Below are 20,623 nucleotides of genomic sequence, written 5' to 3'. Positions count from 1 at the left end.
AGGTGTTCTATTTCTTCTTTATCTAGCTTTGGGTGATTGTAGAGTTGTAGGAATTTGTCCATCTCCTCTAGATTATTGAACTTGTTTCCATATAACTGTTCATAGTAGTTATTAATTATTCTTTTGATTTCTGCTGTGTCCGTTGTGATTTCTCCTCTCATTTATTATCCTATTTATTTGTGCTTTCTCCCTTTTTGCCCTTGTGAGCCTGGCTAGGGGTTTATCTATTTTATTTATTTTTTCGAAGAAACAGCTCTTGGTTTCATTGATCTTTTGGATTGTTTTTTTAGTTTCGATTTCATTTATTTCTGCTTTGGTTTTTTTTTTTTTTCTTCTACTGGTTTTGGGGTTTTTTTGTTGTTCTTTTTCTAGATCTTTGAGCTTCGAGATTAGGTTGTTTCTTTGAGTTCTTTCTTGTTTCTTGATGTGAGCATCTATTGCTATATATTTTCCTCTTATTACTGCTTTTGCTGCATCCCATACATTTAGGAAATTGGTGTCCTCCTTGTCATTCAATTCAAAGAATTTTTTAATTTCTTCTTTTATCTCCTTGTTAGTCCAGTGGACTTCCAGTAGTGTGGGTTTCAATCTCCACGAGGTAGGAGAGTACCTTGCCTTCTTTTTATGGTTTATTTCTAGTTTGATGCCTTCATGGTCAGAAAAGACGGTTGGTATGATTTCAATCTTGGTGTATCTAACAGAATATTCTTATACCTATCCTGCACCTGGATATCCATCTGGGCCAATTCTGTCTCATCCATACCCCTATCCATTATCTTGCTCCTGCATTATTATTGTTTTTTAAAGATTTATTTATTTATTTATATAAGCACTGGGTACAGTCAGATGCGCGGGAGGGTGAGAGAATTCACCAGAGTCAGAGCGGAGAGCAGAGCAGGCAGACTGACTGAGTACAATGCTGAGGGGAGCAGCAAATGTGGCAGGAGAGGTCTGTGCGCCATGTGGGACCCTCACCAGCGGCGGGGAATCGAACCAGCACTGTAGAGGCTGCGGACAGCTTCGCAACGGAGCACTTAACTGCTGCACCACCGGGGAGGCCCTGCTCCAGCATTATTTTGAAATAAAATCTAGACATCATTTCACCTTTGAATATTTAAGAATTTATTTCTAAAATATCAGAGTTCTCCTGTTTAAATAACCACAATCCCGTTATATCTAAACAAAAGAAATACTATGGAATATAGTCAGGAAAGTGTTTCTGATAAGGGGCAAGACTTTTTTTTAAAAACTTGTTGCCTATTATTAGGGTAACAAGTTATTGGTTTCTAACATTGTATATGATTTAGAGGTATAGGATCACTCCCTTCAGGTATCTCTTACCACACCATACGCACCAACTGGACTCCTCCAGTTGTTTGGGTAAAACTGGATACAGATTATTATTCAGTTTTTTCCATGAGAATGAGCTGACCCAAAGAAATGATTGGTCAGTGGTTATATAAATTGCAAAAAACTTGTGTTGAAATTTGTCATTTGAATGGAAGCTCATTATATATATATTTATTTAGCTCAAGAAACTTTACACTTATTTTGAAATGCTTATTGCCTACATTATTTTTATAGCAAGGTCATTCTTCTCTTTCATCACCTAATTTTTTTTTTTATTCTCTTGTCTTGGAATTTTATTTATTTATTTGTTTGTTTATTTATTTATTTTCCCCACAGTGGTTTATTTATTTTGCTGATTTTCTTCTTCATAGCGGCAGCATAGAGCTAAGGAAAACGGATAAGCTGAAAGATTTAAGTGCAGCATTGAATCCTACCAGTTACTCATTGTGTGGCTTTGCACAGTCACTCAGCTTTTCTGGTTCTTCATGTATAAAATACAGCTGATAACTGTGATGGTTGCTGTGGTAAGTCAGTGAGATGGTGATTTTGGGGTGCCTGGAATTTTAAATTACTTTTACCTCCGCTGCCCTATTCTAATTTTTAGCTGGTAGAGTCACTTTAGGGCTAATATAAGGACAAATGTTGGTCTCCAGCAAAGGGTCAGTTGCAACTATGAAAACAACTCTGGTAAATGGCCTATTGGTGGTGGAACATTTCATTATAAAAAGTTCTTTTCAAATTCCAGGATATTGGTTGCTTGGTCACTGAAGTGTCTGCACTACCATTCGCTAGCACCCTGGGTATCTGAGCAGACAGGTTAGGAATGTGCTGCTCATTTTGAATGGGAAAAAAGGATAGAGATTGCATCACCAAAGTCAAACATTCTTCATCTGATATACAGTTGATTGTTGTCTAAAAGACAACATTGGTCTTTTAGAGTACATCCTAACATACAAATAATTTCCATTTTGAGTCGTGCCATCTTTGACAGCAGCCATATACCTGTTAATATACATTTACAGACTGACTTCTAGAGGGCACCGATGAAAGCACATTGCTTTCCTGGTCTCTGGGAGGGACTAAAAGTGTTTTAATGTGTAGGCTCTGGTTTTGTCCACAAAATACCCCAGTGTACCTCTCTCCTTTATACCCATTCTTTGATTTTTAAGGCCTTGAACCTTATAATTTCCCCAAAGTTTTGTTATATTGTCCACTCAACAATTAGCAGAAATGATAGTGCTGATGAAATGTGCCTTTGACATTGGTTCATTTTTATATCTCGATTCTTTATTCCCCTGGGCTTTCCAACTGAGGGAGCCCTGTACAAACTCCTACTTTGGAAAATATCTGAGTGGGCAGACTTATTTGCCACATTGCCCTCATTGTCTGTCTTTGTTTACTCAGCTGAAAAGCTGTATTTGTCTCTTACACAGCCAGGCAGGAATATCAAGGTTTCAGAAGCTGTTAAAATGGGTAGAGAAACTGTTTTGGGAAGGGAAAGGATGAAAGTTGTTATCTGATATTGACATAATTCACAAAGAAGGTGCTCTTTTAGGGAAGAGAGTAATGACTTTAGGTAGTTATAAAGCACAACCCTGGTCAAATTTTTATGGGCTGTTTTATTAGGGTCTTTGATTTTATGCATTTTCCCTACCTTCTGGACAAGAGATGTTGATAATTCATTGGCACATGTCGTCTGTTTTTGCTTCAATAGAAAACTAGGTTTTTAGGATGTGAGCATACCACTCAGCCCAGGTAATGATAAATTTCCTGTGGTCATAATAACATGCATTTGCTTTTGGCATTTATTTTTTCTGGCCATCTTCAATTGGGTTACTTTGGCAGGATACTAAAAGGTCGCTTTGCCTTTATCATTTACCAGTCCATTCTTTACACAGTAGCAAGAATTGTGTGTCTAAAATATAGATCTGATCATATCATTCTCTTTTGTGTAAAACTCTCCCCTGGCTACCCAGTTGCCCTTAAAGCTCTTCCCCTTCACCTGCCTGCCTCTGATTCTATGGTGGAGCCAAATGAACTTTCTTCAGTTTTCTATGGTAAAATGTTTTCTTACCTCCAAGTCATCATTACACAGGCTACCCTTGGGACATTCTTCTCCACTACTCTCACTGTGGCCAAACCTCCTCATTTTAGATTTCTTCCTCTGGAAAGTCTTAATTAGGTACATAAACACATACCATGTTTTCCCATAATGTGTACATATTTCCAATCTAGTACTTAATGTTTCTTTGTTTTTCTCTCTGCTGTAAGACTGAAAGCTGTATGGAGATGGGGGCTACATCTTTCTTCCACACTGTGCATCTCTGGCATCTAGAAATTATACTCTCCATTTCTGATACAATACTAATTTGTTGAATGTTTGAATTAATAATCTTGCGCTTTACCAGGAATCTTTTTTTTAGCTACCTCAGAGAAGAATTAGGGTTCTCTGTTTTCATGTCCTTGGTATTTTTCTTCATATCTCCTAGACATATTTATTATTAATTCAATTATTTAAATAGAACTTTATTTTAAACCTTTGAACCTCCAAACCTTGTCCAGAAGCACGTCAGGGACATGCAAAAGGAAAACTCTGCATATACTTACCATCTGCTTCCTTCTATACTCCCCAATACACACAGCTCTTCCTTCAACCTCTCCCTCTCCTATATTTCCCTTCTCTGCATTGATTTTCCTTCTACCATTTAACTACCTTCTAAGATATGAGATAGTTAACTCATTTACTTGTTGCATGCCTGCCCCTCACAAAGATATCAGACCCATAAGGGCACAACTTTTGATCTATTTAATTTACTGTTGCACCCCACAATCTAATAAGTTCCATATATTGACAATAAGTCAATATGTATATGTGGAGTGAATGTAAATCCATGCCCTTAGATGTGTATCTTTCTCCCTTTTACCCTTTAAATGCTTTGAATTCAGTCTTGATTTTAGGACTATGCTGTTTGTTTTCTTTCCTTCTTTTTTTCTTTGACTTTATATTTTGTCCTTTCTTGGCAGCCCTGACAAAGATTTGTTTTATGTATTTTTTTGCCTCAGGTAGTCATCACTAAACTTAAACCTGACCTCTACATCTCTTAACCCCAAAGAGCTGTGTAGGTATGTGATGGGGAGGGTTGAGGGTTGAGGACAGGTAGATGTAAAACCTGGTCTTCTAGAACGTAGACGGACAAGTAAGTAAATGTAGTAGAAGATTAAGTAGGATAATGTTTACTAATGGGAAATGTTAATCAATTGTAAGAAACATGTCTCATAAAATAATTAGGAAATATATCAAGCTTTCAGAAAAGTATAGAATGTAATACAGTGAACATTCCCAATTGTACCTACTTTTTAGCTTTGTAAATCTGAATTTTCTCTTACATTTGCTTTGGAGATGTATAAATAGATACACATACACACATTTATTTATACATTTATTCATTTTGAAATAAAATGTAGATACCATTAAAGCCTCTAGGTGTTCCTTCTTTATCTCATTTTTTTTTCCTTTCCTACTGTCCTGAATTTGGTCTTATGGGTTTAAAAATGTTTACACACACACACACACAGAGTGATATAGTATTGTTTTAATCTTTGCATAATGACATCTTACTAGGCTTTTTGCACTCCACCTGTTTTTTTTCAGATGTATCTTTATTGATTTATGTAACACTGTATTATTTAAGTTGTTATATACTTTCCCACTATATGAATGTACCACATACATCCATTTTCTTATTGATAGTCATTTCCATTAATGCCTATTTCAAATAATTCTGCACTGACCAACTTGCACATGTCTCATACTTAGCATGTGGGAGAGTTTCTCAGTTAATGTGCAAAGAATTACCTGGCTACCTTTTAAAATGTAGATTCTTGTTCAGTTGATCTCAGGTGGGCCTGAGACTCTGTATTTCTCAATAGATGGCAGGTAACACAGATCCATGGATCATACTTTTGAGTTGCAAGGCCCTGCAGGTTGTAGGACATGCACATCATCATCTTCCTTAGATCTTGTCACATTCTTCTCTGAAGACATGTAAGTGTGTAAGAGATTGGCTAAACAGGAGTAGGAGACTGTTTAGTCTGTGACCATTTTTCTTTTTGAATTCTCTTTTTGGACTTTTGGAGGGAAAACATTAAAACATAAAGCAAATTACTTCAGTGGTTAGGTTAATTTCATAATTTCTCAGCAATTCATTTAAACTGAGTATATATATATGTATTTTAATAATAACACATATTTTTTAAATTTACCTTTTCTTTTCAAATAGTCACTTCATTTCCCATTGTAACCCCAGACAGGGCCCTGGCTAGATGTAATTGCATCTCCAGGTTGCTGAAGGAGAAGGACAGCTGTGTATCAGGCACTGTGCTACAGTGGTTCATTTAGTCACCACATCTGTACAGGTGAGGAAACCTACTAGATGTTAGTGCCAGTGTTTGGAGTTTAGTCTGGCTAGCTTCAGGGTTTCTGTAGGAAGTTAGTTTATTGATGTTTACTTCAGTCAGTGCTAAGCAGACCAGCTCATCAGATCCTTACATACCAGCACTTAAGATTTCCTAGCTTCTTTGGCAAATTAGGAAATGTATACACATATATTATGTGATGATCCCTTCTACCTCATCTATTTTTTTGGATATATAATTTACTATTTACAGTTTTTAAGTGTACAGATCAGCAGTGTCAAGTGTATTCACATTGTTGTGAAGCAGATCTCCAGAACTTTTTCATCTTGCAAATTTGAAATTCTATGACCACGAAAAAATAACTTCCCTCTCTGCCTCCAAATCCCTGGTAGCCACCATTCCACTCTCCATTTCTCTGAATTTGATTACTTTAGAAGCCCATATATGTAGAATGTAGTATTCTTCTGTTTTGTAACTGGTTTCCTTTAACATAATGACCTCAAGGTCCATCCAATTATAACATGTGACAGGATTTGCTTATTTTTAAGGCTGAATAATATTCTATTGTGTGTATACCCCACATTTTTTTTTAATCCATTCATTCATAGATTGATATAAGGCTGCTGCCATATCTTGGCTATTATTAATAATGCTGCTATGAAGATAGGTTTCCAAATATCTCTTCATTCTACTTTTAATATTTTGGGATGTATACCCAGCAGTGGGGTTGCTGGGTGATGTGGTAATTCTATTTTTAATTTTTAAAGATTCTCTATATAGCTTTTAATGGTACAGAAAGTAGTGAATGGGAGGTGTGAAGTTAGGAGTAAAGTAGGAAGAATTGGCAAATTCCACTAGGGTGTGGAGGTAAATTTTACTTAGCCAGCATCCGCTTGTCTTAGATATTTTAGCTAACATTGCTTGTTTCCTTACATCTATTAGACTAGTAGAGGAAGAAGAAGGTAAATTATTTTTTTATTGATCATTGACCCCAGAAAATTTCAGAAATTTTTAACTTCTAGTAATGCCTCAGCAATGATTAGGGGAAATTTGTGTTTTGTGTTGTTTCCAAACATGAACAAGGTCTTTAACATTTTGGTACTCCTGAAATCTCATTAAAAAAAGAGTCTCCCAGTGTGTTTTAGTATTGTGCCTTCTGAGCAGTTTGATGAGAGAGAGAATGAATTTGAGTTCCACTCGTGGTGTGGACAAGAACAGAAGTGAGCGGTGGAGTTGGAAGAGAGGTTTCTTCTTTCATGCCCTTATTTTTGAATTTGAAGTGTTACCCAAATGCTTAGTCATGATGATAAAGCAGAGAACTTCACAGCTTGCAGTGTAGAACAATGTTTATACTGTATAAGTGTTTGATAATAGTGAAGTGTGGCAGGAGAGTGGGAAGAATTTGTCAACATGTTTTGAGGAATAAGAGGATTAGATAGGAAACACAAAGTAAGATAGAGCCCACTTTTCCAGCACCAAAAGAGAAAGTACATTTTTGAAGTGCCCTTTGAAATACCTTAAGGCTCAGCTATTTTACTTTTAACTCCAAATCTGTTACATTTTTACCACTGCAGATAGCTGCAGACAGGTATATTTTTTACCTTGCTGTGTTTATTCAGAAAGCAAGCACACTTAATTTCACTGAATAATATACAGACAGCTGCATATTTGCTGAAATATTTTTTTTTAAAGATTTATTTCTTTATTTATACAAGTACTGGGTACAGTCAGAAGCGCGGGAGGGTGAGAGAATTCACCAGAGCCAGAGCAGGGAACAGAACAGGCAGACCTACAAAATACACTCATGAGGGGAGCAGTGGGCGTGGCAGGAGAGGTCTGCAGGCTATGTGGGTCCCTCGCTGGCTGAACCGGCACTGCAGAGGCTGCAGGCAGCTTCGCAGCCCAGCGCTTAACCGCTTAACCGCTGCGCCACCATGGGAGGCCCTGCTGAAATAATATTTTGGGCGTGAGTTACACTGCCCAAATTCAGATTTTCGCTTGGACTGCTGTAATATTTATTAATAAATCTATTGCTTCCAGTAGCCTCTCTTCTTCTCCCCTTCACACTGTTACTAAGGACAATGTAATCCAAGTTACATCTTGATGTTCATCTGAGTTGGAGAAATGACTTAATTTCTCTGTGCCTCTGTTTGCTTATTTCATTCTCTCTATCACCTTGTACCTACGTCACAGATTCCTTGAAAGTTTTATGTGTTAGAATGATAGATTAAAAATTAGGCAGTCAACTAATAAATAGTAATAGAGGTAGTTGCTGTTGTCATTGTTTCTATTTTTGTTTTCGTTTTTACTTCTGAAGTCCAACTCTGCTCACATCAAGAATTTACTTATGGCAAACTTTTTAGGTTCACCAGAAGCACTTTTGAAGCTTGTAAAAAATACATATTGCTAGGTGTCCCTCACCTGAAATGTCTATTGCTGTGCTTTGCTGTGCTCCCCAGGTGATTTTGAAACAGTTGGTACTAGGGCCTTATTTGGAGAATCATTCCAGGTAGGATGAAGAGCAAACTCCTGAGACAAATTGAGAACCCCTGAGGTACATATTTTCTCCTTCTCTTCCTCCCCATCAGTCTTTGCTGCAATCATGGTAAATAGGTTTTCTTTCTCTCACTCAGGTCCTTAGGCCTCAAATACTGATCTCTTTCTACTGTGGCCTGGAGCCAGATTTCCCATGTATTTTCCTAGATTGTGTGGCATAATTTTGTCTTCAAATACATATTTATCCTAGTAAGCCTCAAACCATGCTTTTAATAACATATGTAGGTGTGGTATGGTAACATACATCTGAAGAGGTATGGACCTTATACCTCAGAACCATGTGCAGTGTTGTATACCATTTGCTACCTCAAAAAAAATACAGTTAAAAAAAAGACAAACTGGAAATGACTCTTAAACTATCACATGTGGGACCAACAATCTCTTTATTGAAAATTACTTAGTAAACAGTCCTTGGTTACATCACTGTGTACCTGAGGATAGTGTTTTTAAATTGACCTTTCTTCTTGTTCTCTTTTGCACTTGTCTCTGAACTAATTTTCCAGGTATTAGAACGAGCAAATAATTCTAGCCTGTAAATGGCTCAGCCGCCCTCTGTAAACAGAGACATGGGGCCTATCTAGTTCCAAGCTCAGAGGCAGTTGGCAGTATGTACTAGAGATTTTCTTTCTTACCTTTTCTGTTCTGTTGCTGCAAAATTAAGGTATTAGTGGATATTAGGGTAATGAGGTATGTTCAGGAATGTCTGATGATCCCTTCCAGCTCTCCATTCTTTCCAATCTGTGGCATTTAAAAATGCTTTTCTAAAAAGATTGCTTATAATAAAAATGTGGAATGAGGAAGAGAAGACCCTATGCTAGGTGTTTCCTTGGCCTTGCCTCCTCTGATTCTTAGACTATCTCTATATACCAGTTCTCATAGATGGAGAAATTAGGATAAAGCTTCCTAGTTTTTAGTATATTAACTTTTAGAGTAGGTGGGATTACTGGGATTTTATGAGCACTCTTTACCCAGATGACACGAAATGTAAGATCATAGAGCTTATAAACAGTGGTTTAGTATTTGAACCCTGGTAAATGGGCCTCAGAGATTGATCTCTTCCTGCTGTGGCCTGGAGCGCTCCCCTCCCTTTCTCTTCGCTCACTCCTCCTCTCCCCTCTCCTTCCCCCTACTCTTCCCTGCTTCCTCTTCTTCTCTTCTCCTTCTTTTTAAGAAAGCAAGCTCTGTGGCGACATGTAATGAGAAAGGTCATTAGAGTAAGATAAATCTGGATTTGAATGCTCTCTCAATCACTTAACTGTAACTGTAGTCTCGGGGAAGTACTTAGTTTCTTTAAGTTCTAGTTTCTCTATTTATAGACAACGCTTGCAAGGCTGTTATGAAGCTAAATGTTCACGCAAGTAAAATGTCTGACAAAGGATGAGCCATTGAAGGTAATAATAGTAAATGATAGTTACTTTTATAGTAATTAATTATAAAGTTTACTGAGAGATTAATATAATCAGTTGCATGGAAATGATTTACTCTATTTTACCAACAAACTATTGTGTTTTAGGAAATCTGGAATTATATCTATTGTTAGTCAAGTAAGATTTGACCTTCAATAGAAGACCTCATTCCGTGTGATGTCGGTTTTTTTGGAGTTAATGGGGTGCTGGTCCTTGGGTTCACTCTGGGAAAGGTTTCACCAGAGCTCCCGTTTCAGTGGCACACGGCGAGTTCCCCAGGTGAGTTTCTCCACAAGACAGAGATGGTAGTTATATTTAAAGAGCAGGTTTATTAGAAAAGGGACAGGATGGTAAAAGACACTTGCATACATGCAAGTGGGCAGGAAGAGCTGCCCGGAAAGGGACAGATTTGCTGAGAGAGGCCTGCGTGATTGTAGGCAGGTGGCCTTGAGGAGAGCTGCCTCTGCTGAGGGAGGTCGGTGAAGAGAAGTTCTGGCATGGTACAGGTCACAGGCAGGCTGGAGGCTGCTGCCCTGCAGAGGGAGAGAGTTGGTGAAAGGAAGCACCTGCATAGGCACAGGTGGGCAGATGGAGTGCTGCCCCATAGTGAGGGCTGCGTTAGGTTTTATCATCTGCAGGAAGGGGCTCATCTTTGTAGGTGGATGGTTTGTGCCCTTGACACTCCCTATAGCACTCTGATAGTTTGTGGGTGTTGCACCTCCTGATCTGGGTGTTGATGCCTAAGGGTCCTGGTTTCTATAACTGGGTTAATGTATTACGCTAATCTCTTCTACCCCAACCTCCTTGTGTGAGTTAGGTTCTTGACCTTGTATCTCCTTTCCAGTTTTTCTATTCTTAATCCTCCATCACATGTAACTTAAAAATAGAAACTTTACTCAAGAGAGTCAAGGGGAAAGCTGAGAAATAATAAGAGGATTAATCAAAATGACTATATATACCCAAAAACCTGTTAACAAGTTTTATCAATACTAATTAGAAGAGATAATGAATAGTAAGACCACATTTCGCACCACCACTGCCACCACTACCACTGTTGATTAAAAGTTTAGGAATAATCTCAACAAGATATGTGTAAAACTCATGTACATTTTTTTTTTTTTTAAGATTTATTTATTTATTTATTTATTTATGTAAGCACTGGGTACAGTCAGAAGTGCGGGAGGGTGAGAGAATTCACCAGAGCCAGAGCCGGGAGCAGAACAGGCAGAGGGACTGAAGTACACTGCTGAGGGGAGCAGCGGGCGGCAGGAGAGGTCTGCGCGCCATGTGGGACCCTCCTCCGGTGGCCGTGGAGCAGCTGGGGATCGAACAGGCGGTGCAGAGGCTGCGGGCAGCTTCGCAACCAACTGCTGCGCCACCAGGGAGGCCCTTTTTTGTTGTTGTTTTGTTTTGTTTTGTTTTTTGTGGGACCCTAACCTGCGGGCCCGGGGAACGAACTGGCACCGCAGAGGCAACCTTGCAGCCCAGCGCTCAACCGCTGCGCCACCAGGGGAGGTCCCATGTACATATTTTTTTAATTGTGAAATTTCATAGAGAAATATGAAAGAAGACTGAATAAATGCATACCAGTTCTCATAAATGGGGAAATTAGGATAAAGCTTCCAGTTTTGGGTATATTAACTTTTAAAGTAGGTTGAATTACTGGGAAAATTACAAGTCTCTTTTTTGGGGGAAATGTAAATAGAGGTCAGATGGAAACATAGCTATAAAGAGCTAAAAAATGTAAGGAAGAGTAATATATTATTGTTATAAAACTACAGTTATTAAAAAGTTTTTTTAACAGAAGGTGGTATAATAATAGATCAGTTTAATAAATCAGACACATGATGTGTAAAAAATTAATACAGGATATGAAAAGGACTATATGTTATTTGACAATTTACTGGTTGAAGAATATTTAGGTTATTATCAACTTTTTAGTGATTGTGAATAAAATTGCTATAAACAGTTGTTACAGGGCAACCCCGATATGAAATGGGTTGCCTGACTATGGGTCCTCACCCGTGTGCTTAAAGGGACTTAAGTCAAAGTTAAATTTTTTTCATATATGGATATTTGACTGTTTCAACGCCAGTTAGTGACAAGAACCTATGCCTGAGCAAAATGTCTACCTAATGTTTGATATACATGTCATACATGCTTAATAATTGATACTGTTTTTGTTATTATTCTTAGTAAAAGCTAGTTGTTCTAACCTTTTCCAGAATTTGTCATCTAGCCTCACTAATTAGATGAGTTGTCTCTGAAGTGTGGAAGGCCGGCAGTGAGCCAGGGATAAGTACTTAGCAATGTGGCTCTTAAGTGTGAGCCAAAAAATTTTCTAAAAAACCTGTGTCATGTTGCCTCTTCCCCCCTCCCCCCATATATCTGCCATAAAATAGAAGAAATTTTTTTTCTATTTTTTAAATTTTAACATTTATCATTTTTTACATTTTTTTAGACAATTTTTTGCAGTAGTGAATTGTGATTGGGAATAGTAATATATTCATTCTTATTTTAAAAGGCAAAGCTTAAAGCTTTTCTTTAAAAGTATAGCTTTTTCCATTTTTCTACAAAGTCTGGTTTAACTCAAGAAATTCATCAGCTTTAATATTAAGTTTCCTAGCTTTGCAAAGATTTGTGACTCGACCCTGGCATAACATATATGTGAACTGTAATCTGAGTGTTATGCTAGAGTAAGGCCTTTTATAAAAATAAAAACTATGTTGATAATTTCTTTTGCCTAGAATGAGGCCTTTCTGAGATTGCTTTAACCTTACAAAGATGAAATACTGGGCTAATGAAAAGGGCATTTTGAAATAAATATGCCACACACTTAGGAGATCAGGCCAATAGTCAAGGTAATATAATTTATTGGTGGTAATTTATTTTAGTCCTTTGATGTACAGGCTGAGGTTTGAATTAAGTATTCTTATTCTAGATTCTGACAATTATTTTCCCTTTTCTTTTCAACCTGGAAATCAGAAGAGATGTTATTTTCATGGATTCTATCCTAGGATTGTGAAAAGGATGAAGCTCTATGTTGAATAAACTAGATAGTAGACACTTGTCAGACTTACCATGCCCCTTCCTGGTCTTTGTTTAAATAGAGTAGCATTCTTAATGATGGCACACAAAGGGAAATAAATGTATGGAAAAAGGAATCCTATGCATCTTTATCATTCATTTTTCCTTCTTCTCCAGCATTCTATACAGGAGCAATTACCACATAAAACTTAAGTTGGAGCCAAAGGGAAAAGAGAGGCTCCACTTCTTTCAATTAAATAATGTTTTAGATCCTAAATTATTCTACAGCCCCTTATGCAAATATCAGCTGAAGCATTAATCACTTCTTACTATCTTAATAGTAAAGTTTGCTTTTTGGGAAAAAAAAACTGAGTTACTAGTTGGGTCACATGTGACCTTAGTGCCAGTCTGTCCAAAGTAGTTGCTTGTGACATGCTAAGGCTTCCCTCTAGCAGAATTTAAGCATCTAATCTATGAAATCTTTTTTTAAGAAAATTAAAAACATTGATTGCATTATTTTTATTGAAATAATGTTGGTATAAAACACCATATATGAATCAGGGGTATATGTTCACACACCTCTTCAGATGTATGTTTTCACACCAGACCCATCTCTATAATCCTCCACTATAATCCAATGGGCCCCTACCATATTTTGTTCCCTACCCCCTATTATCCCCTTCTGGTAGTATCAGTTCTGCTGTAGATGTCTAGATTTTTTCCCCTGATTTATAATTTTATTTTTAAAATTAATTTATTTTTATTGAGGCAAAATTGGTTTGTAACACTGTATATGATTCAGAGGCATAGGATCATGCCTTCTCAGATGCAAGTTTTTTTTTAAATTTTTATTTATTTTTATATTTGCATCAAATAAAATTTGTATGTTCATTTGGTTTTCAATTCTACTAGTTTCTACAAATGCACCATCAGGATATAAAGCAGTTTCATTATCCCTCAAAATTCCCTGTGCCACTCCTTTGTAGATAGCCCCTCCCAATTCCTGGAAACCCCCTGATCTGTTCTCTGCTCTTGTGGTTTTATCTTTTCCAGTATAGTATGTAAATGGACTCATATAATACATAACTTTTTCAGTCTGGTTTCTTTCTTTTTATATGATGATTTGGGATCGATTCCTGTCTTTGTATGTCAATGGTTCATTCCTTTTTTATTGCTGAATAGTATTTCAAAAGGATGTACCCCAATCCATCCAGTTCACAGTTAAAGGATATTTGGGTTGGTTCCAGATTTGGGTGATGATTATAGCTCCTATGAACATTTGTATATGAGTTTTTGTGTGATCATAGGTTTTCATTATTCTCAAATAAATACCTAGGAGTAGAATTGCTGGTTCACATGATAAGGTTATATTTAACTTTATAAGAAATTGTCAAGTTATTTTGCAAAGTATTTGTACAATTTTGCATTCATATCAGCAATTTTGGAAGTTGTAGTTGCTCTATATTCTTGCTAGCAAATGATATTTTCAGCTTCTTAAGTTAATTATAGCCATTATAATAGGTGATTAGTTATTACCTTTGAATGTGCAATTGACTTTTTTACTTCCTTTCAGTGGATTTTTTTATAATGGCTATACCATGTGTGTAAAGAAAAGAGCTACTTCTTTCTGACATACATTTCTTGTATGTATGAATCATCTATGGTGTTTTATACCAACATTATTTCAATAAAAAATAATACAATGAATGTTTTTAATTTTAATTTGTCAGAAAGGTATATCAGACTGTGGTTCTAACTCTAATAGCTACGATAACCATTTTGTAATTAGAATTTGAATAAATAATGTTTATCAGAGCTCTAGATATATACAAAGTGATCATGGTCTTCTGATAGAGATACTAAAGTATATATTTATGTACACATATGAAAATATTTATTGTTTTTTAATTTTCTTATGGGAATATTTTATTTGCTGCTTTTATAGTTTTTTTTTTTTAATCTGCCAATGGCTAACCCACTAGTGTACCAAACTGCTTGAGTTTCTGGACATCATAGTTAACTATAGCACTTGGGATTTCAAAGAGGCATGGAGACAAAGGACATATGACTTTTAGGACATACTGTCACAATATTTTTCTAAAAACTCCCATCATTAGTGTAAAGTAGCTGGAAATACCAAATATCAATTAAAATTCTCTTGAAGATATAGACTTTTTACTGAGCAGGAACATGAGCTAGTTAAAAGTTAGATGAAGCAAAGCAGGTACATGAAAGGCTAGAAAAGGTTCTTTGTGTGTTCAAGGAGATAATGCTTACCAGCACGGTTGTTTGCTCACAGAGTGGGAGGGGGACTTATAGGGACTTCCAAGAAAAATTACTCTTTTTTTCAAGTATTGAAATTGTTATCTCTTGGCCCTTGCTTAAGGAATGCTTGAAAAAAATGCAGTGTGTGAGTAAAATGCATTGATTGCTTTAGATACTTTTACATCAAAATTTTCCTTATAAAAATTTAAGTTTTCAGAGGAAAAATGACTATTTTATTTAGGCTTTGTATTTCTATTTTCAAAGTTTGGCATCAGACTTTTGTCTCTTACTCTTCAGCAAGATTTGTCACTGTGTTTCATTGCTTTTCAGAAGCAAAATAGAAGAAAAAAACATTGCAAAGATTGCAATCTCTCTGTTAACATTTACTTTACTTGTCTCTTTTTCTGTAGTGTTTTCCTAAGAATTATAATACCTTGAAAGGGAACCTGCTACTTAGATGACTGAGCGTTTATTCCATATTTACACTTAGGCAACTGAATGAGCTTTTGACATTTTGTTCAAACTTGTCTGTGATTAGCTTTTTGTGTCCTCTTCCTATTGTTTCATTCCCATTAACATCCACACTAGTGACTTTCCATTAGTCATGTCACAGAATCCTTTGTGCTGCTCCAGCATCAAAGGTTCTACCTCATTAAAAAGTCAGTACTTCATGTCTTGTCTTTGGCTATAGGTCCTTCCCACTGAAATTTCCTTTCTTCTTTTTCATATTGCCAGCCTTCTTGTAAATTACACTATTTCTACATTAACACCTGTCTGTGCTGTGTCAAGAACTATGAAAGCTCTGAGATTTTACTCACAAGTTAACAAGTTGCCTGTCCTGATACAACTTAATGAGTGTTTATAGTGCTTTACATTTATTACTATTACTCATATATTCCTTTAACTTGGGCTGTTTCATTTGAGGTTGATCACTGAGATAAGGCCATCCAAACAAAAAAAGATGTGCCAGCTCTAGTCCTTGATATGTTTTGGGAGAGAATGTTAACATGATCTGAAATTTTTGTCAACCCCCTTTCTGGCACTAGGGTGGTTTCTCTTGCCAAATATTTGCCATTTGCCCCACTATTGTTAGAGTGATAGTACCAAGCTGTTCCTTTTCATCTTCTCTGAAGCCACATTGAAAAACCTTCTATTTTCGTTATTGTATTATTAGACACCCATATTTATTATTTAAGGAGCCAGGCATTTATAGGATGACTTCTTATTCTTTACCTATATGACCTACAACTTGAATTTCTAAATGTTAGGACTCTAATTCTGTTTCTCACATATTGTCCAAAACTGCCATGGAATAAACCCAAACCCCGGCTTTCAGATCTTGTCAACAGGGTAAAACAAACTCTGGCCTATGAATCTGATTTCTGAATTGTGTTCATGTTATTTCATCTGCTACCCCATTTTCTAGCTGTTGTATTAATTATTGCAATATTCCAGACCCATTTCTAGCTTATGTATTGGGGCTGAATGTTGCAGATACGGTATTATGCTCTGTTTACAGATGAGAAAATGAAGGCACAAGAAGATCAATTAAAATGCCTAAGCTCATAAAGTTAGTAAGTGAGAGAGGGCTGGATTTAAACCTGTAGCTATTTGCTTCTATAGTCTGTGCTCATAATTGCTTCACTTTACTGCTTCTTGAAATTATTGTCATATGACAGTAATAGGTGGCTATTATTATAGTGGGGGCAATGGAGATAGTTTAAGGAAGAGTAAGTTTTAGCTAAATCTTGAAATAGGAGATAGGTTTGAATATGTGGAGAAGAAAAATCATTCCAAGGAGCACGAAATGGCTCTGTAGACATAATAAAAAACCAGTAAATGTGGTTAGTACTGAAGGTTTAGCCATTAGAACTAAAAACAAACTTGTTTTTAGTCTCGGTGTTCTTAGATTGTTTGGGTTCTTTAAAATTAATACTACTAATATTATCTTATTCACTGGGAAGATGAATTAAGATTTTCAATGGACGTGTATTAGTAAGGAAATAATATAATAAAATTCCTAGTCCTTCTTATGGAGATTTTTGGTCTGTTCATTTTTCCTCAGCTAGTTCTGCCCACACCAGTATAATTTAGTTAGTTTAACTTGTGACAAAATTGGTCCAGCAGGAAGAAGTGGTTGTATATTGAAACTCTGCCAGATTTTGGAAGAAAAATGTTATTTTAAGCATTCTGGTCATCTTTGATAGAGTGACGGTCTTGTCATAGAATGGTCAAGGGGCAGGTTTATAGTCTACCATACGTGGCTTCATTATTTACAAAAACCACACATGCTACCAGAAACTAGAAATAATGTGAAAACATGTAACTGTCCAAAAAATATCTTGTTTATGAAACATAGTAAAAATAAGAATCTATTGAGATGGAAGACTGATTTCTTTCCTAAGCTTGGATTTGAAGAAATCTGAACTCTCCTCTGGGTTTTGTAACTAACTCAGTGTCCAAACTTAAAATATATTTAACATAATCACACATATACATTCATTTGGAATATATGTCCAAATTTGAAAAAGTGTGAAGAGTGGGGATAATAAACTGACATGAAAAGTTAGGAACTGAAAACGTTTAGGAGCTACAGAGTTGGTATAGAGTGGGCCAAGTTACACTTTCTTTATGAAATCCTTCATTTGGACTTGTGTAGATTAGCCATTTAGAATTAGCCATAGAGAATATTGAAGGTAAATTTTCTTTTTTAGAATACAGAAGGAAACTTTGTTATAATTTTTGAAGGTTCTGAATTTTTAGTCACTAGTAACTTTTTAAAAATCATCAAAAATTACATTGAAGATCATTCGTCCAAGCTAAACATTTATTTGTATAATGCCTTTTTATACAGTATCTTTCCTCTTCAGAAATATGTACCATATGTTTCTCTGGGCTTTTAAAATCTAGCTTCATAGCTATTTTGGAATGGGAGCTAGTCCTGAAATATGTAAAATTTTGTTATATGTGCAGTGGAATTTTGCTACATATTTTTGCACATGTTTACAAAGTCCTACATATTAATAGATACTATGTTAATTATGTTGAAAATACTTTGTTCTTGAAAAAAGATTATATAAAATGCAAAAGCAAATCCTAATTTACCTTTAAATGTACTGTATTCAAAGGCAAAGACTAGAGACTTCTAAATATTTTCATCTAAGGAACTGTTTGCAATGTTATCTAAAGAAAAATTTTTTTAAAGGTTTTGATTTGGAAAAGAAATTCAAATTTTAATGGATTTTAATGCATTCATCATGATGAATCTATAAATTTTCTCATCTGGGTTTTATTATTTATCACTTCCTTACCTTAAAGTTTCAATTCTTCATTAATTTCTTGAGCAAAACTTACTATGATTTCAGCTGTAGCAGCACAGTCTTGTCTGACATGTGTAACTTACCACAGTTAACCATCGGAGCCTTAGGTTTTTGCAGGTATACAATGGGATTATTTATTATTTAACATGTCATTTCCACATGTGTTCTTGGTACCATGCAGATAGGGATAGGTCCTGCCTTTGGAATTTTCCTATCCAGAAAAACTAGTAATATATAGATCCCCACACACATTAGATTGTAGGGTTAGAGGCCTAGAAGATGAAGAGTACTAGGAAGGATATTAATTTTATAATGATAAACAATACATAGTTTTATATAATTTTTTCTAGATAGTTCTCTATTTAAATAAAGCAGAAGATAAATTTGAACTTCATTTAATTTTATTCATCCTTTCAAAGTTGTCATGAGCATTTATTAAGAAAAAATGTTAATTTTGTTCAGAAAACATTAAATCTTAATAATATCTCTTTTCTTCTTTTCCTTTACAGAATATTTATGTAATTGCTCTGTGGCTGGAAGTCTGGATGCGAATCACTGCAACCAGACCACAGGACAGTGTGAATGTCACCCAGGTTATCAGGGGCTGAGCTGTGAAACCTGCAAAGAGGGCTTTTACCTGAATCACACTTCTGGGTTCTGTCTGCCATGTCACTGTAGTCCACATGGAGCCCTCAGCATACTGTGTAACAGGTAAGTGGCAGAAGGTAGAGGTGAAATTAATTTTATTTTATCAAGGGAAAAAAAAAGGTTCAGGCTCTGAAAGTCCAAGCAGGTTTAAATGAAGAGGGCGGGGAGCCATAGATTTACAAAGCATAAATACTTATATTCTCTCATTTTATATATTATATTTAATGTCAAGATTTTAAAGATATAATTTATGGATTCAGTTCTTCAGAAATACCTGGGTGACCAAGTTTGTTTCTGATAATCTCTCTATATTTCATGGAAAAAATATATCGAGAAAGCAGTCTGCTCTCTGGAAGTGATTATTCCCAGACATTTCCAGTGGAAATGTTCTTGTTTTGTTTATTAACATGCCACTGGCGTTTCGGGAAACGTAGTCTTTGGTTTATTTTTCCTCTTATCAAATCTCTGAGACTGTTTCTTTGCAATTCTAAGGCTTAAACTTGGTAATATTCTAATTTCTTTAACTAGCAGGGAAAAGACTAGTTTTTCTCTGTGTACCAGCATATTTCTGGGTACTAATACTAGGTTAAGCAGGAATTGTCTGAAAATTACCTTTAAAATAATATGCTATTTGAAGGTGACTTAATCTAGGAGAACAGTGCCCCGGCATCCAAGGATTTGCCTTCTATTAAACTGAAAGTAATTATTCTCTGACCTCGTTTAATGTTTTTAGTGGACCCTAGTTCAAAAAGCTGAAGAGGCAATGCTATGTAATACAGGGATATGAGCTTTAGAATCAATCTAACCTGGGTGTGGATCTAAGATCTGCCACTTAGGAGCTTTGTGCTTTCGGCAGTTGTTTCATCTCTCTGAGCCTCAGTTTCTTCCAGGGTTGTTATGAAGGTTAAAAGAGTAGAGGTATATAAAATGCCTAGTACATATTACTCAGTAAAGTGCAGGTTTCAAAGTATTATTCTTGGCTTAAATAAGGGAATGTTTTAAAAGAAGCTTTAGCTCTTTAGCAGACAAGGTTCTTTCATACTTAGCAGTAGATATTTTGTTTTTTTTTTTTTTTTAAGATTTATTTGTTTATTTATACAAGCACTGGGTACTGTCAGAAGCGCGGGAGGGTGAGAGAATTCACCAGAGCCAGAGCGGGGAGCAGAGCAGGCAGAAGGACCAAAGTACACTGCTGAGGGGAGCAGTGGGCGGCAGGAGAGGTCTGCGCGCCATGTGGGACCCTCTCCAGGGGCCGGGGATTGAACTGGCGCTGCAGAGGCTGCGGGCAGCTTCACAGCCCAGGGCTCAACCACTGTGCCACCAGGGGAGACCCTGTCTACTACTTCTTTTAGAACAAGATTTTGCAAACACATTTGCCTTGAGGACTTTTGGAGAAGAAGAAAATTATTAATTTCTAGGTAAAACTGCTTCATTGGAGGAGAAAGAAGTAAGGAGAGGATTGAGAGAGAGTTTTGGAAGCTGAAGAGAAGGGAAAAACAGACATACTAATATTTATATATATCTTACTGTCTTCATAGGTCTTCTACAAATTCTTCTTAACCCCATCTCCACTAAAGCTCAGACTATCCTGTTACCCTCCTTGTAGCTGTTCCTCCTCCTGGGCACCACCCCTGA

The 20,623-nt window shown here is 36.3% G+C and overlaps 1 protein-coding gene across 1 annotated transcript in view; it reads left to right on the top strand.

Annotated features, from left to right (window-relative positions):
• The window catches only part of MEGF9 (multiple EGF like domains 9), a gene marked incomplete at both ends in the record, with an annotated part of 78,206 nt that overhangs the window by 23,389 nt on the left and 34,194 nt on the right, over positions 1-20,623 (top strand). Inside the window, one exon of the mRNA XM_084237504.1 lies at positions 18,850-19,051. Coding sequence (XP_084093630.1) covers positions 18,850-19,051 — 202 coding nt within the window. The remainder of the gene's footprint in view (positions 1-18,849; positions 19,052-20,623) is intronic.

The sequence above is a fragment of the Talpa europaea genome (assembly GCF_964194135.1).
Source record: "Talpa europaea genome assembly, chromosome: 7".
In the NCBI taxonomy this organism is placed as follows: Eukaryota; Metazoa; Chordata; class Mammalia; order Eulipotyphla; family Talpidae; genus Talpa; species Talpa europaea.
Note: the sequence above shows the minus strand (reverse complement) of the source record. Positions and strands in the feature narration are given on the sequence as shown.